At 42.1% G+C, this 17416-nt stretch overlaps 1 protein-coding gene across 3 annotated transcripts in view; it reads right to left on the bottom strand.

The window, feature by feature from the left end:
• The window catches only part of kiaa0825 (KIAA0825 ortholog), a 324821-nt gene that overhangs the window by 217957 nt on the left and 89448 nt on the right, over positions 1–17416 (bottom strand). For all 3 annotated transcript variants that reach the window (XM_073066385.1, XM_073066405.1, XM_073066395.1), the window contains 3 exons: positions 13087–13272; positions 9451–9669; positions 8560–8965 (listed from right to left, as the gene is read on the bottom strand). In XM_073066385.1, coding sequence (XP_072922486.1) covers positions 8560–8965; positions 9451–9669; positions 13087–13272 — 811 coding nt within the window. The remainder of the gene's footprint in view (positions 1–8559; positions 8966–9450; positions 9670–13086; positions 13273–17416) is intronic.

Genomic DNA, 17416 nt, shown 5'->3' with positions numbered 1-17416 from the left:
GAATGGGGATGTGAAGGAGAGTTGAAGTGAGTGGAAACCGGGAAATCCTGTCTGTTGTGGCGGACAAAGCGTAGGTGCTCGACGAAACGGTCCCCCAATCTGCATCGGGTCTTGCCGATGTAGAGGAGGCCGCACCGGGAGCACCGGATGCAATAGATTACCCCAACAGACTCACTAGTGAAGTGTTGCCTCACCTGGAAGGACTGTTTGGGGCCCTGAATGGTGGTAAGAAAGGAGATGTAGCACTTACGCTTGCAGGGATAAGTACCACGTGGGAGATCTGTGGGGAGGGACGTGTGGACCAGGCAGTTGCGGAGGGAATGATCCCTGTGAAAAGCAGAGAGGGGTAGAGAGGGAAAGATGTCCTTAGTGGTGGGGTCCTGTTGAAGGTGGTGGAAGTTGTGGAGGATAATATGCTGGATTGGGAGGCTGGTGGGGTGATAGGTGAGGACAAGGTGATGACATGGTCCTTGTTGTGGTGATGGGAGGATGGGGTGAGGGCCGACGTGTGGGAAATGGAGGAGATGCGGGTGAGGGCATCATTGACGACGGCAGAAGGGAAACCACGATTCTTAAAGGAAGAGGATATTTGGGATGTCCTGGAACGGAAAGCCTCATCCTTGGAGCAGATGCAGTGGAGACGGAGGAACTGGGAATAGGGAATAGAATTTTTGCATTTGGCAGGGTGGGAAGAGGTATAATCAAGGTAGTTATGGGAGTCAGTGGGTTTTTAGAAGATGTCAGTGGACAGTCTATCTCCAGAGATGGAGACCGAGAGATTGAGAAAGGGGAGAGAAGTGTCTGAGACGGACCAAGTGAATTTGAGGGCTGGGTGAAAGTTAGAGGCAAAGTCGATGAAATTGACGAGCTCAGCATGGTGCAGGAAGCAGCACCAATGTAGTCGTCAATGTAAGTGTGAGTACCAGTTCCACCAACCTGAGGAGTGTGGTGGTGTTGGGGAACTGGTGAGGTCTATTGTTCAGAAAGTAGCGGAGGGCTTTGAGGCCTTTTTGATGGGGAATTGAAGTGTATAAGGATTGGACATCCAGGCTGATAAGTCACCTGGATCAGATGGTGTACACCCCAGAGTCCTGAAACAGTGGCTGAAGAAGTTGTGGAGGCATGAGAAATGATCTGTTAAGAATCACTAGATTCTAGAATGGTTCTGGAAGACTGGAAAATTGCAAATGTCACTCCACTCTTCAAGAAGGGAGAAAGGCAGAAGAAAGGAAATAATAGACCAGTTAGTCTGACCTCAGTGGTTGGAAAGATGTTGGAGTCAACTGTTAAGGATGAGGTCTCAAGTATTTGAAGACACATGATAAAATAGGCCGTGATCCGCATGGTTTCCTTAAGGGAAAACCTTGCCTAGATCTGTTGGAATTCTTTGTAGAAACAGTAAGCAGGATAGACAAAGGAGAATCAGTTGATGTTGTGTACTTGAATTTTCAGAAAGCCTTTGACAAAGTGCCATGCATGAGTTGCTTAACAAGCTACAAGCCCATGGTATTACAGGAAAGATTCTAGCATGGATAAAGCAGTGGCTGATTGGCAGGAGTCAAAGAGTGGGAATAAAGGGAGCCTTTTCTGGTTGGCTAATGGTGACTAGAGGTGTTCCACAGGGGTCTGTGTTGGGCCCGATTCCTTTTAGATTTTATGTCAATGATTTGAATGATGGAATCGATGACTTTGTTGCAAAGTTTGTAGACAACATGAAATTAGGTGGAAGGGCAAGTATTTTTGAGGAAATAAGAGAGGACAACAGATTAAGAGGATGGACAAAGAAGTGGCAATGGAATACAATGGCAGGAAGTGTAAGGTCATGCACTTTGGTAGAAGAAATGAAAGGTTTGACTATTTTCTAAATGGAGAGATAATACAAAAAAATTGTGGCACAAAAGGCGTTAGGAGTCCTTGTGCAGAATTCCCTAAAGGTTAATTTGTAGGTTGAGTCTGTGGTGTGGAAGGCATGCTATATTAGCATTTATTTCAAGAGGACAGGAATATAGTTGAATAAAGGATAAAGGATAATAAGAAAAAAGAACATAATGTTGAGACTTTATAAAGCCCTGGTGAGGCCTCACTTGGAGTATTGTGAGCAGGTTTAGGCCCCTTATCTTAGAAAGGATGTGCTGAAACTGGAAAAGGTTCAAAGGAGGTTCACAAAAATGATTCCAGGATCGAACGGCTTGTCATATGAAGAGTGTTTGATGGCTCTGGGCCTGTATTCACTGGAATTCAGAACAATGAGGGGTGAGCTCTTTGAAATCTATCAAATGGTGAAATGCCTTGATAGAGTGGATGTGGAGAGGATGTTTCCTATCGTGGGAGAGTGTAAGACCTGAGGACACAGCCTCAGAGCAGAATGGCACCCTTTTAGAATGCAGATGAGGAGGAATTTCTTTAGCCAGAGAGTGGTGAATCTGTGGAATTCTTTGCCATAGGGTGCCATGGAGGTCAAGTCTTCATGTATATTTTAGGCAGAGGTTGACAGATTCTTGATTGGTAGGCATGAAGGGATACGGGGGGTAGAGCATAGAATGCAGGAGATTGGGGCTGAGAAGAAAAATGGATCAGTCATGCTGAAATGGCGGAGCAGACTCGAGGGGCCAAATGGCCTCATTCTGTTCCTATATCTTATGGTCTTAGGATTAGTGTTAAGATCTTTGTTGTTTAAGGTAACATAAATAATGTGGATGAAAATGGAGGCGGCCAGATTAGTACATTTTCAAACAACACAAAAATGTGAATATTGAGGAAGGTTATCAACGGATACAGTGGGATACACATCAGACGGAAATTTGGGCAGAGAAATGGCACAGCCTTACAATCTCACAGTGCGAGTCCCACAGTGAATGCAATAGTTTTTACTACTAGTTTTTGTACTGTTACGCCTGTGCCCCCTCCTTTTTGAGAATCGCAAGATCGCTATTAATTCAGGTCAGGAGACCCAGGAAATGAGAGAGAGATGTTTGGAATGTCTTGGCCCCCCGGCGATATAAAGCTACGGGAAACGGCCATTGTCTCTTGGAGACGGAATTGTGTATTGAATACTGTGCTTCGTGGAAGCCCTCGGGCAACGTGGGCTGGTTGGGGGATGGCATCATTCCACCCTGATTGACATCTGAGACCCCGTGAGTGGGGATAAAAGAGGGTCTGTGGGAACAGCCCCTCAGACGCACCAGAAGAAACGCTAGAAATCCTGTAACGGCATAATAGCGAAAGCCGGTGAAAAGTCCACATGCGTCCTTTTCCATTTGCCTCGGAATTGGTGGGCCTTGCCACAGAAGAGTGGCTTTAGCTAAACAAAGGAGAAATCAGCCCCCAACGACTCTCGAAGGATTGACATCATAAAAGGAATGGGCAAGTTTAAACTCTCTCTCTTGACTCCAACCAAAAGCTGCAGCCTGCAGCTTGAATGAACTTGAGTGACTTTTATATTTCCATCGGACAATACATTATCCCCTAGACAACGACAGAGTTATTTCTGATTGATTATTATTATACCCGCGCTCTTAGATTTAGTATTGACAACGTATATTATCTGTAAGTTTGCATTGATATTATTTTTGTGTATTTTTATCAATAAATACTGTTAAAAATAGTACCATCAGACTTCAACGGACCTCTCTATCTTTGCTGGTAAGTGACCCAGTTACGGGGTACGTAACAGTACTGTGTCATGTAACACCAGGAAAAACGTTGTCTCATTTTTACTATGTACTGTACCAGCAGTTATGGTCGAAATGACAATAAAAGTGACTTGACTTGACTTGAGAACAACAGCCTAGTTTTACCACTAAGCTCCATTAGAAAACAAGAAGCTAACTACAGCAGCAATGGTTGTTGAAGCTTTGTCTGTAGGTTTGGAACTTCATTGCTTCAGCAGTTCTGAAATTTACCAGTGCTTACTGGGAGAAATGCCAGCACTTCAGAATCTGAGGCATTATAGCTGAAAAATGCAGTTCCATGTGTTTCAACATTTCATCATCACTACTTATTATTCTCCTTCACTCTTACCATCTGCTTCAACATCCAAACTCACTGCTTCCTGTTTCTCACTAACTGAATGTCTACCCGCCTTCAAGGACAGATATACAGAAAGGTGCCAGAAAAGGGCCAGCAACATCATGAAGAATCCCATCCACCCTGCTCATTGACTGTTTATCACACTCCCAATCAGGGAGCAGGATATGAAGCATTTATGCCAGGACCACCAACTCAAAAACAGTTACTTTCCCCAAGCAATAAGGCTGATCAACAGCATACACTAACTCCACCACTACTTTATCATTTCCTGTCAGTCACCTTTTGTACAACCTAGCGTCACTTTATGGACACAAAATCAGTCTATGTATATAAGCTAACTTATATATTTATATTTATTGTGTTTCATTATTATTGTGTTCTTTACCTTTTGTTTAATTTTTGGTCCTGGATCATATCTGGAGTAACAATTATTTCATTCTCCATACACTTGTGTACAGGAAATGACATTAAACAACCTTGAATCTTTTATCAAATGAGGTGCCAAATGGGAGAATAACCTCTCAGAAATGCTCCACCTCAAGATTTCCTATAATTTATTTAATGATCTCTTTAGAATTCAATTCTTTGATCAATATTATATTGTTCAAAATTCTTTATTTCTTTTTCAATTTCATAATATTAACAATAGGTTTCTAATAAAACTGCTTCTGGAATGATGCTTTTTTCCACAAAGACAGAAAGGATTTGAAAACTTTCTACTATCAGAAACATGCCTTAGAGCAGTGTTGCAAGGGGACCCCAGGCTATTTTCTTTCAGTGCCACAGATTCCAGGCTTTTTAAAAAATCACTCTGCTCTTGGGCATACTTAAAATGCATGGTGCATTGATTTAATTATCATTTTGCATTGTGCATGTTGGCAAAGAATAACGGGCTCTTATAGATCTTATCCTGTGCTAACTAATGGTAGGACTTCAGCTGGTAAAGGGGACCAGACCAAATAAGCAAAGATAAAGGTCACTGTGGAGCTTTTATCAAGATTGTTTAATGACATTTCTAGTACACAATACTAAAAGAAAACAAAATAACTGTTACTCTGAACGTAATGCAGCACAATAAAAAACAATAAAGAACACAATAGTAAAACCTAAGCACAATAAATATGAATACATAAGGTAGCTTATATATATAGATTGATGTATACTCCTAGAATGATTCTAGGCTGTACATAGGTGTCTGACAGGAAATGATAAAGTAGTGGTGGAGTTAGTGGGTGGAGATGTTGATCAGCCTTACTGCTTGGGCAAAGTAACTGTTTTTGAGTCTGATGATCCTGGTGTGGATGCTACATAGACTCCTCTCTGATGGGAGTGGGGCAAACAGTCCATCAGTGGGGTGGGTGGAATCCTTCATGATGTTATTGGCCCTATTTGTATATATGACAGCAGGTAGGCTAGCTCCTGATGATGTGTTGACTTGTTTTGACTACATATTGTAGACTTTCCTGTTTGCCACAATGCAGTGTCCATACTATGCAGAGATGCAGCTTGTTAGGATGCTCTCTAAAGTTAAAAGGACATTTATTATCGAAGTACAACCTTGAGATTCATCTCCTTACAGGCAGCCACAAAACAAAGTAACCACAAAATAAATGATTAAAAAAAGACTATCAAACACCCAATATGGAGATGGTGAGCGAGGGAGGAAAGGGAGATGGGGGTTGGGGGAGATGAGAGAGAGGGGAGATATGGGGAGAGGAAGATAGGGAGAGAGGGGAGAGAGAGAGAGAAAGAGAAAAAAAACCAAATCATGGCAACAATAATAGTAAGCCAATACCATTCAGAACTGGAGTTTTACAAAAGACACAAAGCCAGGCATCACTGCAGCTGGCACAGACAGCAGCCAGAGTTCATCACAAAGCCCAGTAAACATTGTGAGACCACAGACATGAAGCCAGTTATTACTGCAGCCAGCACAGTACTTAGCATAGAGCTAGCAAACGTTGTGGATCAGTGAGCAGAACCAACCCTCGCCTCGCTTCCAGTCCCAACACCCTGACCTTTTCAATATAGCCCAGCACGTAAATTGTCCAAGCATCGGGTCGTTCCTCGTTCTTGGGCTGCCCTGGAGCCTGGATCTGCTGCCATGTTTCAGCCTGTACCTGACTTTTCCAATTCAGCATGGCACTTGAATCAAGCAGACTTCAGGACTTGCTTCACTCTTGGGAACGTCACAACTCTGCCTTGACTCTGCTTCAACCCCAACTCCACTTGCCACGATCAGGCCTTCCCTGCGCCTCTGCCAGCACATCTGTAGAATGACATGAGTATAGATGTGCATTGTCCAGCTCTTTTCGGCTTCCTCAGAAATTAGATGCACTGGTGAGCTTTCCAGATTTGTATAATGTGTTCTGAGACCGAGAGGTTTTGCAAGATGTACACTCATAGGATCTTAAAACTGCTCGCAACTTCCACTGCTGTGTTGCTGATGTAGAGGGGTGTGAATGTTGTAAGTTCTCCTGAAGTTGATAACCATCTCCCTTGTCTTGTTGATATTGGGGAAGAGGTTATTTGCCTGGCACCGGGACTTGAGCTCTTCCACCTCCAGCATTCTGACATAATTGTCCTTGTTTTCTAAGTGTGTCAGGGCCAGGTGGATGACAGATGCTATGATATCTGTCATAGAGCAGTTCTGTCGGTTATGTTTCTCTGCCTCAAGTACATTCATGGCTTGTTAGTGAGTCAGTTCCAGAACAAACACTTAAATATTCTTGCAAATAAGGTGGAAAATCTAAGGAAATGAGAGATGCTAGGAGGTTAGTTGGGTGCTGAATTGTAGCAGAGTAGGGTGAATGTGGAGAATGTGGAAATTCCTTACGTGAGTCACCATGAAATCGTGTCCAGTGCAGGAAGAAATTCCAAAAAAAGTAAGAGATGTAATTTTAAAATGCTATTGAACAAATCCAGTACTGCAACACTCACACATTGCAAACAGTTATTTCAGTGTCCTGGCCCATCCACGTATCTCGTCATTATATTGAGTTTTCCCTCTACCTTACAAATTCCAATGTCTGAATGTCAGCATAATCAGAGACCACACCCACCCCAGATAGTCTCTTTTCTCTTCTCTCCCATCAGGCAGAAGATACAAAAGCTTTAAAGCACGTTAACCGCAAAATCTACCTCATCTTGCACTTTATTATTACCTACTGTGCACTTTCTGCAGAGTACTGGTGCCAAGCTGTATTGGCCCTTGCCCTTCCCTTGGACAACATCGGTGGCATGGAGAGGGGAGAGGGGCAACTGCTGGTCTCCCATACAACCTGTGCCCTGGAGAGACTGAAGCAAGAGTTTCCAGGTGCAGATCCATAGTCTCGTGAGACTAACAAATGCCATCCACTCTGCACTTTCTCTGTAGACGTTACACCTTATTCTGCACTGATATTGTTTTAAATTGTCCTACCTCAATACACCGTGTAATGATTTGATCTAAATGAACAGAGTGGAAGACAAGTTTTTCACTGTACCTTGGAACATGTGACAATGATAAATCAATTCCAATATCAACATTAATGTTGATGTTGGTAATGGTTTAGAAATTAAATGAACGTCATTCCTATCTGAGATCAAAATTAATAGTAGGTTAAAGCACACAAGTGGTTAATCTTCCCTTTCAGATGTCCTCTCCATTCAATACACTAGTGGACATGTAGTAATACCCACTATATGCTTCTTATCAGTTTCCCTGCATCATTCCCTTGTTATTTTGCCTTTATGGCTTCAGAATCATAAGAGACCACTTGGTGAACCTCTCCCAGCGTGCTGAATATTTCTGTTATCAGGGAATTTAATTTCTAGATTTATTGATGTTCAGAAAACTGGAGGTATGATTGTGACTCCCCTGTTTATTTTTGCTGAAACACTGTTTATTTTTCCTTTCCTCCCTTGTGACCCACTGTCAAGTTTGTGTTGCCTAAGGTCCTCCACATGCCGTTCTGCTTGTGTAGAACTTCCAGTGAGAGTTTTCAAAAAGTATATCGCATCAGGAAATTAAGTCTTCCTGTCAGTCCACATGCTACCTGTGCAAGAAGAAAATAGCGAAGTGCATAATTTCACTGTAATAGCACTTGTAAAAACTGAGGGATTCAGTTGGCTTAAGATATGAAAATATTTTGAACTTGATATTCAACTGCTTGATCTTCCTGTTGCATGTTTTTAAAAATTGTAATCTGGCAAAAATTGAGAAAATGAGCCATACAGTACATTTTGAAAATGGGTATACATAAACATTCATGTAACTGTGGGATGAGTACATTTACCTGGCATCGAAAGAGAACAAATTGATGGCTTGAAATAAAGAACGTGATTCATATATGAGTTAAACATAAATGTTAAATTCCTATCTACTACATAACTTTTACTCAGTCCCAATGATAAAAAAGATTTGTGATACTTCATTCAAGATTTGTACTTTGTACACTTTCCATTTAGTAATTTAAATAACTATAATGATAAACATACTATTTTCAAACCATATTTCAAATCAGAATAATGCAATTTATTGCTAATTACCTTTCTGAACAGAACTGTTTTGCATTTTGCAGTTGAACTTCAATCCATTTGGGTTTTTGTTTTTCCAGACAGTTGATGACCTTCTGTATTACTGGTTTGGGATTGTCCTTTTGCTGGCCCACAATGCTTAGCAGACAGTCACTCATCAACTCCAGTTTCTCTTTAGTCCATCTATCTATAGTAACACCTGACAACAATTCCATGGCATTTCCATCTTCTAGTGTTCTGCAAATAATTGTAATAACATGCCAAAGAAGGTATGAATTTCTGAGCTCAGGAATATTGTTTGGAAATTTTCTTTGTACCAAAGTGAAAAGGTACTTAATTGTTGAAGGCAATGAAGAAATTATTGCAGGTAGGTTATCAATTAAAACTGAGAAAGCGTGAGCAGCAAGTTTTGTAAAATCTGAAAAAGAAAGTTTAGATCTTAATTAGTGTTGTTATTCTTGAAGAACAACATTTATTTCAACACAATTAATATCCTCTGTTTATTGACAATGTATCAATGTAATTTTCAGTAAAATGGGCTTTGGCTTTATTGTGAAGCAAGGCTCTGGGATAGAAACCCAGTATACAGACATGCTGAGGTTGAAGAATTTATAACCCCAGCACTTTTTTTTTCATATCCTGCTGAAACCCCACAGAAATCACTGCCCAGCCATATGCGGAGGCACAGCAAACTGCAAGCCGGAGTAAAGATTCAGCTGTCATCAAATAAACTGAATTCATGGAACTGTTAACAATTTTTAAAAATGAGATGATTTACTCTGAACCTTTGAATGTATTCTTCACGTAGCTCTTACAACAGAAGTTTCTTTCTTAAAACTATGTGTAAAATTATTTAAATGATATTTGTTCATTTTCACTATCAGAGAACAAAAAGTTACCTACTTTTTCTGTATTCTCTTCTTTTAAATTCTCTTGGTATATAATCCCACTCTTTTGGTATTTTACTGAGTAAATTCTCAGGAAGGACTTGTTTATGGCATTTGCCAGAATTTTCCAGTGCTTGCCACATATGCAGCAAGGAGATGACATGCCTTAAAGTTTCCTTGATTGCTTTGGATACAAACAAATGCAGGCACCTTGGAACAACCGATTCATCTTCAACTGTAAATGGTGATATGACTCATCAATTTTTCAGACATATTACTTAAGATAAATCACATCTAATTTTTGTACTCTGAAGAATTGTTAGCAGCTTTCATTTTTGCTAATGATATATATAACTGTATAAGAAAAGTAACAGAATTTGTGGCAGTGGTCCTTTTTAAACAATCAACATTTTAATTTAAAAATAGGCAATAATTTCAGGTGTGTCTACAGTAAATTGCCAGCTAGTCTCTGCAATCCAAGTTAAACATTAGAGGCTATATCAACCTGGTGGACACTTCCTTTGTCCTACCCAGAGCCTGCACAACATCATCTTTGACAAAGTTCCACATGGAAGGTTAGTTAAGAAGGTCTTTGACAAAGTTCCACATGGAAGGTTAGTTAAGAAGGTCTTTGACAAAGTTCCACATGGAAGGTTAGTTAAGAAGGTTCAGTCGTTAGGTATTAATGCTGGAGTAATAAAATGGATTCAACAGTGGCTAGATGGGAGATGCCAGAGAGTAGTGGTGGATAATTGTTTATCGGGATGGAGGCCGGTGACTAGCGGGGTGCCTCAGGGATCTGTTTTTGGGCCCAATGTTGTTTGTAATATACATAAATGATCTGGATGATGGGGTGGTAAATTGGATTAGTAAGTATGCTGATGATACTACGGTAGGAGGTGTTGTGGATAATGAGGTGGGTTTTCAAAGCTTGCAGGGAGATTTATGCCGGTTAGAAGAATGGGCTGAACGTTGGCAGATGGAGTTTAATGCTGAGAAGTGTGAGGTTCTACATTTTGGCAGGAATAATCCAAATAGAACATACAGGGTAAATGGTAGGGCATTGAGGAATGCAGTGGAACAGAGAGATCTAGGAATAACAGTGCATAGTTCCCTGAAGGTGGAGTCTCATGTAGATAGGGTGGTGAAGAAGGCTTTTGGAACGCTGGCCTTTATAAATCAGAGCATTGAGTACAGAAGTTGGGATGTAATGTTAAAATTGTACAAGGCATTGGTAAGGCCAAATTTGGAATATTGTGTACAGTTCTGGTCACCGAATTATAGGAAAGATATCAATAAATTAGAGAGAGTGCAGAGACGATTTACTAGGATGTTACCTGGGTTTCAGCACTTAAGTTACAGAGAAAGGTTGAACAAGTTAGGTCTCTATTCATTGGAGCGTAGAAGGTTGAGGGGGGATTTGATCGAGGTATTTAAAATGTTGAGAGGGATAGATAGAGTTGATGTGAATAGGCTGTTTCCATTGAGAGTAGGGGAGATTCAAACGAGAGGACATGATTTGAGAGTTAGGGGGCAAAAGTTTAAGGGAAACACGAGGGGGTATTTCTTTACTCAGAGAGTGATAGCTGTGTGGAATGAGCTTCCTGTAGAAGTAGTAGAGGCCAGTTCAGTTGTGTCATTTAAGGTAAAATTGGATAGGTATATGGATAGGAAAGGAGTGGAGGGTTATGGGCTGAGTGCGGGTAGGTGGGACTAGGTGAGATTAAGAGTTCGGCGCGGACTAGGAGGGCCGGAATGGCCTGTTTCCGTGCTGTGATTGTTATATGGTTATATGGTTATATTCACAAGTATACCAAACAAAGCATGCCTCTATTGTTTTTAACTTCAAACAAAATGCAGGACAAGGGGCAAGATCAACTATTATTAATACTGATGCCAGACACTTGTTATATTTAAAATAAAATAAAACACCAGATGTTACAATATTAATCCCAAGAGCTGAACAATATTCTGCTTGAACATTCCTAGTTTAAAAACAAACTTTTCATGGCTAAAATCATATAATAAAGACAGAATTCCCATAATAATTGGAAGTATTATTTGGAGGCTGATACCTTTTTCAGTATGAGCTATTTGTGCACACTAGGATAATTGATATTAACATTAGAATCTCCTGCAACAGAGTGACATGTAATAGAGCTACTATCTCATAGTGCTGGAGACCCAGGGTCAATCCTGTCTGCACAGAGTTTACAATCTTGTCCTGTAACTTCATGGGTTTCTTTCAGGTGCTTCACTTTCCTCAACTCCCAAAAGTATGTGTCTTGGTAGGTTAAATGGCTATTGTATATTGCCTCTAGTGTGTAGAATGTGGGTAGATTAAAAAATGAGGATTAATGTAATATTGTTTTAAATAGGTGGCTGATGCACAGCATTGACTTGGTGAGTCAAAGGGTCTCTTTCTGTGCTGTATCTCTCCAACTCAGGGAGATATCTCTGTTGCATCTCTCTTAGTGGGCTGCTAACATTATTTATCCAGTGTTGACTACAGCAGATATTTTTGAAGGTACAATATTTAAGAAATGTTTTTCTGAGGTTGAGAATAAAATCTAATACTTAAAAGTAAAATCTCTGCAAATAACCATTTTAAGTCCTGGTTATTCAGTCCCCAGATTGTATGCTTTCTCTGTGACTATGTGGGATTCCTCCAGGTGCTTTCCTTTCATCTTACATTCCAAAGGCATATGAGCTATGGGCATGTATGTTGGCAACAGAAGTGTAGCAACACTTACAGGCTACAATTCTCAGACTGTGTTGATCATTGACTAAAACAATGCACTTCACTATACATTTCGTTGTACATGTGACAAATAAAGCTAATCGTTATCTTTAAATGAAAATTTTGTGCCATTTCCAAACTAATTAACAGTGAATGTTGAAGGCCCCTTAGTCCACATACCTCTTGCTTAATGGTCCATGGCTTAAAAATGTTGGGGACCCCCCCCCCCCCACCCCCGGCCCGTCTTAGTGTTTGTTTGATGTCAAAAAGAACCTGGAATCACAGAATGCAGAGGCATTTCAGTGTTGTTCCTTTTGAATCTGTAGATTTCATGTTTCCTTACCATTAGAACTAATACATTAAATGTCCTAGTTCTCAATGTTACATCAGTCAGATAGGTAACAGAAATGGTTTATCCCTTCTATAAAATACTCACCATGAATAGGCAGAGATGAATTTTTAGGATTAAAATGGTTTGCAGTCATTTTTTAACTAGCAAGATAAAATAAATTGGATGTGGCAGAAGAAAGGTGACAGTATCAGCAAAGGCCTCATGGGTTAAGGATTCTGAAGATCCATTACTAACTTGGTGAGTACATTTGCTACTGTCTTTGTTCTGAGTGGTTCACACTGTGAGTCATAGTGCTAGACAGCCCAAAAAGCAAAAAAAAATCAGTATTGCATTTAATAAAGGCCTAAAAATGTTTATCAATTTCAGTGAGATCACTTCAAAATTCAAAACATTTAATATACTCTGCTTAATCCTTCCTCATACATTAAACCTGTTACCCAGAAATTACTCTGGTAAGTTCACAAACCCCACCATCCTAAGAATTTATCAAATTAAAATGCAATTTTCAGCATTAATAAGCATGCCAGTTTTAAACAGACTAGAACGCTGTTTCACCACACCTGATAAGGAGCACAATTTATTCTGCAGCTGATGTTTTTCCATATAGTCTTCAAGAACAACTCCAAGACCTCTGGGCAATAACTTGCAGTGTGTAATTACCATCACAATTGCTTCTATCAAGGCTGATTGTTGATCACTATCTTTTTCTTTTACATATTTGTCATAAAAATTCTCTTGATCAATAGCTAGAAAACAAAAGAAGAACTGTCTTCAGGAAGAATATCTTAGTGATATCATAGTAAAGTTGTGAGCTATGTCGTAAAACATGAGTAAAATAGAAGTTGTGCTGCAAAGAATGGCCATAATTAAAACAACACTGCACACGTTAGGGATACATTAAACTGCAAACCTATAATTCCATACAGAATGATAACTATAAAATGAAATTCTATATAATTCAACCAGCAATTTGTCAGTAAAGTTTGCAAAAAATGGCAGCAGCAAATCAGCATGTTTCACAGAGAAGTACAATATGACTAAAGAGCACACTGCAAAAGCAGATTTGTTCAATAAATTAAATATTTGGCTGAGATCATGAAACAGGAAATCTCTGAGACAGTAATTACTTAAATTACTAAATTCATCTTTCAAGCCAGAAGCATGCTGTTTGCTCAGGAAATGATGAAATACACAATCTAAAATGTTAAGATTAGTAGAAAAATGTGCTGTATGAGTCCAAAGGGTCAGTGAAAATTGGGAAAGAGATCAACTATTGGAGATCATGAACATGCTTCCAGAAATTCAGCAAAATGATTCAATATCTGAACTTTATATTGAATCAATTTTAATACACAGGAGATTGAGTGAGTTTAATAATTTAAAAGTCAGTTCTGAATCCCTGTAATTCTAAGTAGTTCATCCTCAGTTTATACAGTAAACTATGTTTGACTCAATCAACAAATCAATTATTTTCAAAATCATTTCTCAAATAACTTACTCTGCTGAACATTGATAAAGATATTAGTGCTAGGAAAGGCAAAAAGCTGGAAATAGCTGTACACATTGCAACTTTGTGCATCACTCATAAACATTTGCAAAACCTGTTGAGTTTCTTTGTGCATGGATAAAACTTTCCAATATTTGTTTGGGTTTTCCATGCATATCATGTGCATAAGCACAGAGGCCTCTGACCTCAGACAGGTCTTCATGACAAATGATGCACACTTTGACGACAACGCTGGAAAACTCACTTGTGCAGTCGAGGTCGGAGAAGACCATGTCAACTTGCAGAGAATCAAATCTTAACTGAGGAGATAAGGCCTTCTTAAAGGGGCCAGATTACCCAGTTCATTGCAAAAGATTCCAAGTATTAGTCTTCTGATTGAGTGAACTTAATTTATTTGTAGATAAATCCCATTATGAACATTTCCCTTATCCACTTACTCATACACAATTCTTTTATTTCTGATGTGAGACAATAGATTGACGGAATTTATCAGCCCTTGTAAAATGTTACGCCTTATGCTAACTTCCTCCCATATTCACACATGTATTTTCTACATGTATTTCCAGAAATCAGAGAGATAACAATCTCTCCTTGTGGTAATCCATGTATATTTGTCAGGACACGCCCCTCTGCTGACTGCTCCTGTGGCTCCTCCCACAGACCCCTGGATAAAGGTGATTATGTTACTGCTACTCCCACAGTCATCCAGCATGGGTGTGCTCCGTTTTACTGCTAATAAAAGCCTTTCAGTATTTACTCTACTTCCAGTCTTCTGGAGTTATTGATAGTGCATCAATTTTATTAGCAGTAATTTTAAAGCATGGAGAGCGTTTTCATACCCAACAAATTGGACATCGACTCACAAACACCTGAGGCCTGCAACGCTTTCGAACTCTGGCTAGCCTGCTTTGAATCATACCTGGAGGAGATTGAAGTGACCGAGTCCACCACGAAGCACAGAGTTCTCCTCTCCAGGGTCAGTCCATGGGTCTACTCGATGATTGGAGACCAGCTGAGTTATGACGGTGCAATGAGCGCCCTCAGAAGACAATACCTGTGGCCGGTAAATACTGTCTATGCAAGTCATCGCTTAGCGACGTGGCAGCGGGCAGGAGAGTCGAGTGCTGAGTTTGTCCAGGCCCTACAGACACTCGTGCGGGCCTGCGATTGCCGGGGGCTAACGGCCAAACAGTATGCGGAGCTCCTAGTAAGAGACGCCTTCATCACGGGGATCAGGTCAATGTACGTGCACCAGCGGCTGCTGGAACACACCGATCTTACCTTACATTCGGCGATTGAGCTGACTGACATGCTGGAGGTCGCTCTGCACAACTCTGACGCTCTCCAGGCGCCCGATCTCCCGACGGCCTCGTGGACGCTGCAGACCCCAGAACCCGCCGGCGAATCGACCACGGCTGATGCCAGTCCCGAGTCCACGAAGTGTTACTTCTGTGGACTCCCTAAGCACCCCTGAAACCACTGCCCAGCCCGAGAAGCTACCTGCTCCAGCTGCGGAAAGAAGGGCCACTTCACCAAGGCCTGTAAGTCCAAACCATGAGCAGGATCGAGCAGCACCGCATGGGGCGGCCATCTTGGTTGGTGTCTCCTCGCACCGCCTACGACCCACGGGTGCTTACCGGGCACCCCATCGCGCCGGAACAAGACAACGATTCAACTCTGGCCTTCGTGACCCTCGACCAAAGTGCTCCCCATCAGCTCGCAAGTTCAATGATGGACATCCTGGTGGAGGGGCGCAGGACAAGCTGCCTGTTTGACACGGGCAGCACGGAGAGTTTTATCCACCCCGACACGGTGCAATGCTACAGAGTTGTGACATGGCTGGTAAGCCAAAGGGTCGCCATGGCTTCTGGGTCGCATACAACAGACATCCGGGGGGGCTGTGTAGCCACACTAGTGGTGCAGGGCACAGAATATCGAGACTTTACATTACTGGTCATGCCTCAGCTGTGTGCCCTGTGCTATTGGGGCTCGACTTCCAGAGCCACCTGAAAAGCGTGACAATGGAGTATGACGGGCCCCTCCCACCAATCACTGTCAGAAATCCCCAGTTCTGTGGGAATTCGTCACATACCTCGCTACTGACCACACACACACACCGACTCGCACATCCCACCCAACACCATGCCAACAGCCACACTACGTACACCACTTGCAGCCTCTCCACCCTCAAGATCCCTCCCCCACCGCTGTTCGCCAACCTGACCACTGACTGTAAACCTGTGGCAACTAAAAGCAGGAGGTAGAGCGCGGGGGACAGGGCCTTCATTAAGTCGGAGGTGCAGCGGCTGCTCAGGGAGGGGATCATTGAGCCAAGCACAAGTCCTTGGAGGGCACAAATGGTTGTTGTTCGGAATGGGGAGAAAAATAGGATGGTCGTGGACTATAGCCAGACCATCAATAGGTTCACGCAGCTTGACGCGTAACCCCTACCCTGCATCGCGGATATGGTTAATCAGAATGCTCAGTACAAGGTGTACTGTACCTAAAATCCGCTTACCATCAGCTCCCCATCCGCCCGGAGGACCGCCCCTACACCACCTTTGAGGCGGACGGCAGGCTCTATCACTTCCTGTGCATCCCCTTTAGTATCACGAATGGTGTATCTGTCTTCCAGAGGGAAATGGACCGGATGGTGGACCAGTGCCAACTGAAGGCCATGTTCCCTTATCTGGATAACATCACCATCTGCAGTCGCGACTGGCAGGATCATGACAACAACCTCCAAAAATTTTTCCAAGCATCCAAAGCTTTTAACCTTACCTATAACAGGGAAAAGTGTGTGTTCAGAACCACCCAACTTGCTATCCTTGGGTGTGTCGTGGAGAACAGAGTCATTGGCCCTGACCCCGACCGTATGCACCCCCTGTTGGACCTCCCTCTTCCCAACACCCTCAGAGCCCTCAAAAGGTGCCTGGGCTTCTTTTCATATTACGCCCAATGGATCCCTAACTACGCAGACAAGGGCCGCCCCCTGGTCAAGTCCACCACATTTCCCCTCTCAGCCGAGGCCTGCGTGGCCTTCAGCCGCATTAAAGGGGACATTGCCAAAGCAGCAATGCATGCAGTGGACGAGACCATTCCCTTCCAAGTAGAGAGTGACGCCTCCGACTTTGCGCTGGCTGCTACCCTCAACCCAAAGGCGGGAAAACTGGTGGATTTTCTTCTCCCGTACCCTTCAAGGCCCTGAAATTCGGCACTCCGCGGTGAAGGAGCCCAGGCCATAGTGGAAGCTATTAGGCACTGGAGGCACTACCTCGCCGGCAAAAAGTTCACCCGCTGACCGACCAGCACTCAGTCGCGTTCATGTTTAGCAACCAACAGCGGGGCAAAAACAAAAATGATAAAATTTTGAGGTGGAGAAT

This window comes from Hemitrygon akajei, chromosome 2 (genome assembly GCF_048418815.1).
Source record: "Hemitrygon akajei chromosome 2, sHemAka1.3, whole genome shotgun sequence".
In the NCBI taxonomy this organism is placed as follows: domain Eukaryota; kingdom Metazoa; phylum Chordata; class Chondrichthyes; order Myliobatiformes; family Dasyatidae; genus Hemitrygon; species Hemitrygon akajei.
The sequence above is the reverse complement of the archived record's forward strand: the minus strand, read 5'-3'. Positions and strand labels throughout refer to the sequence as shown.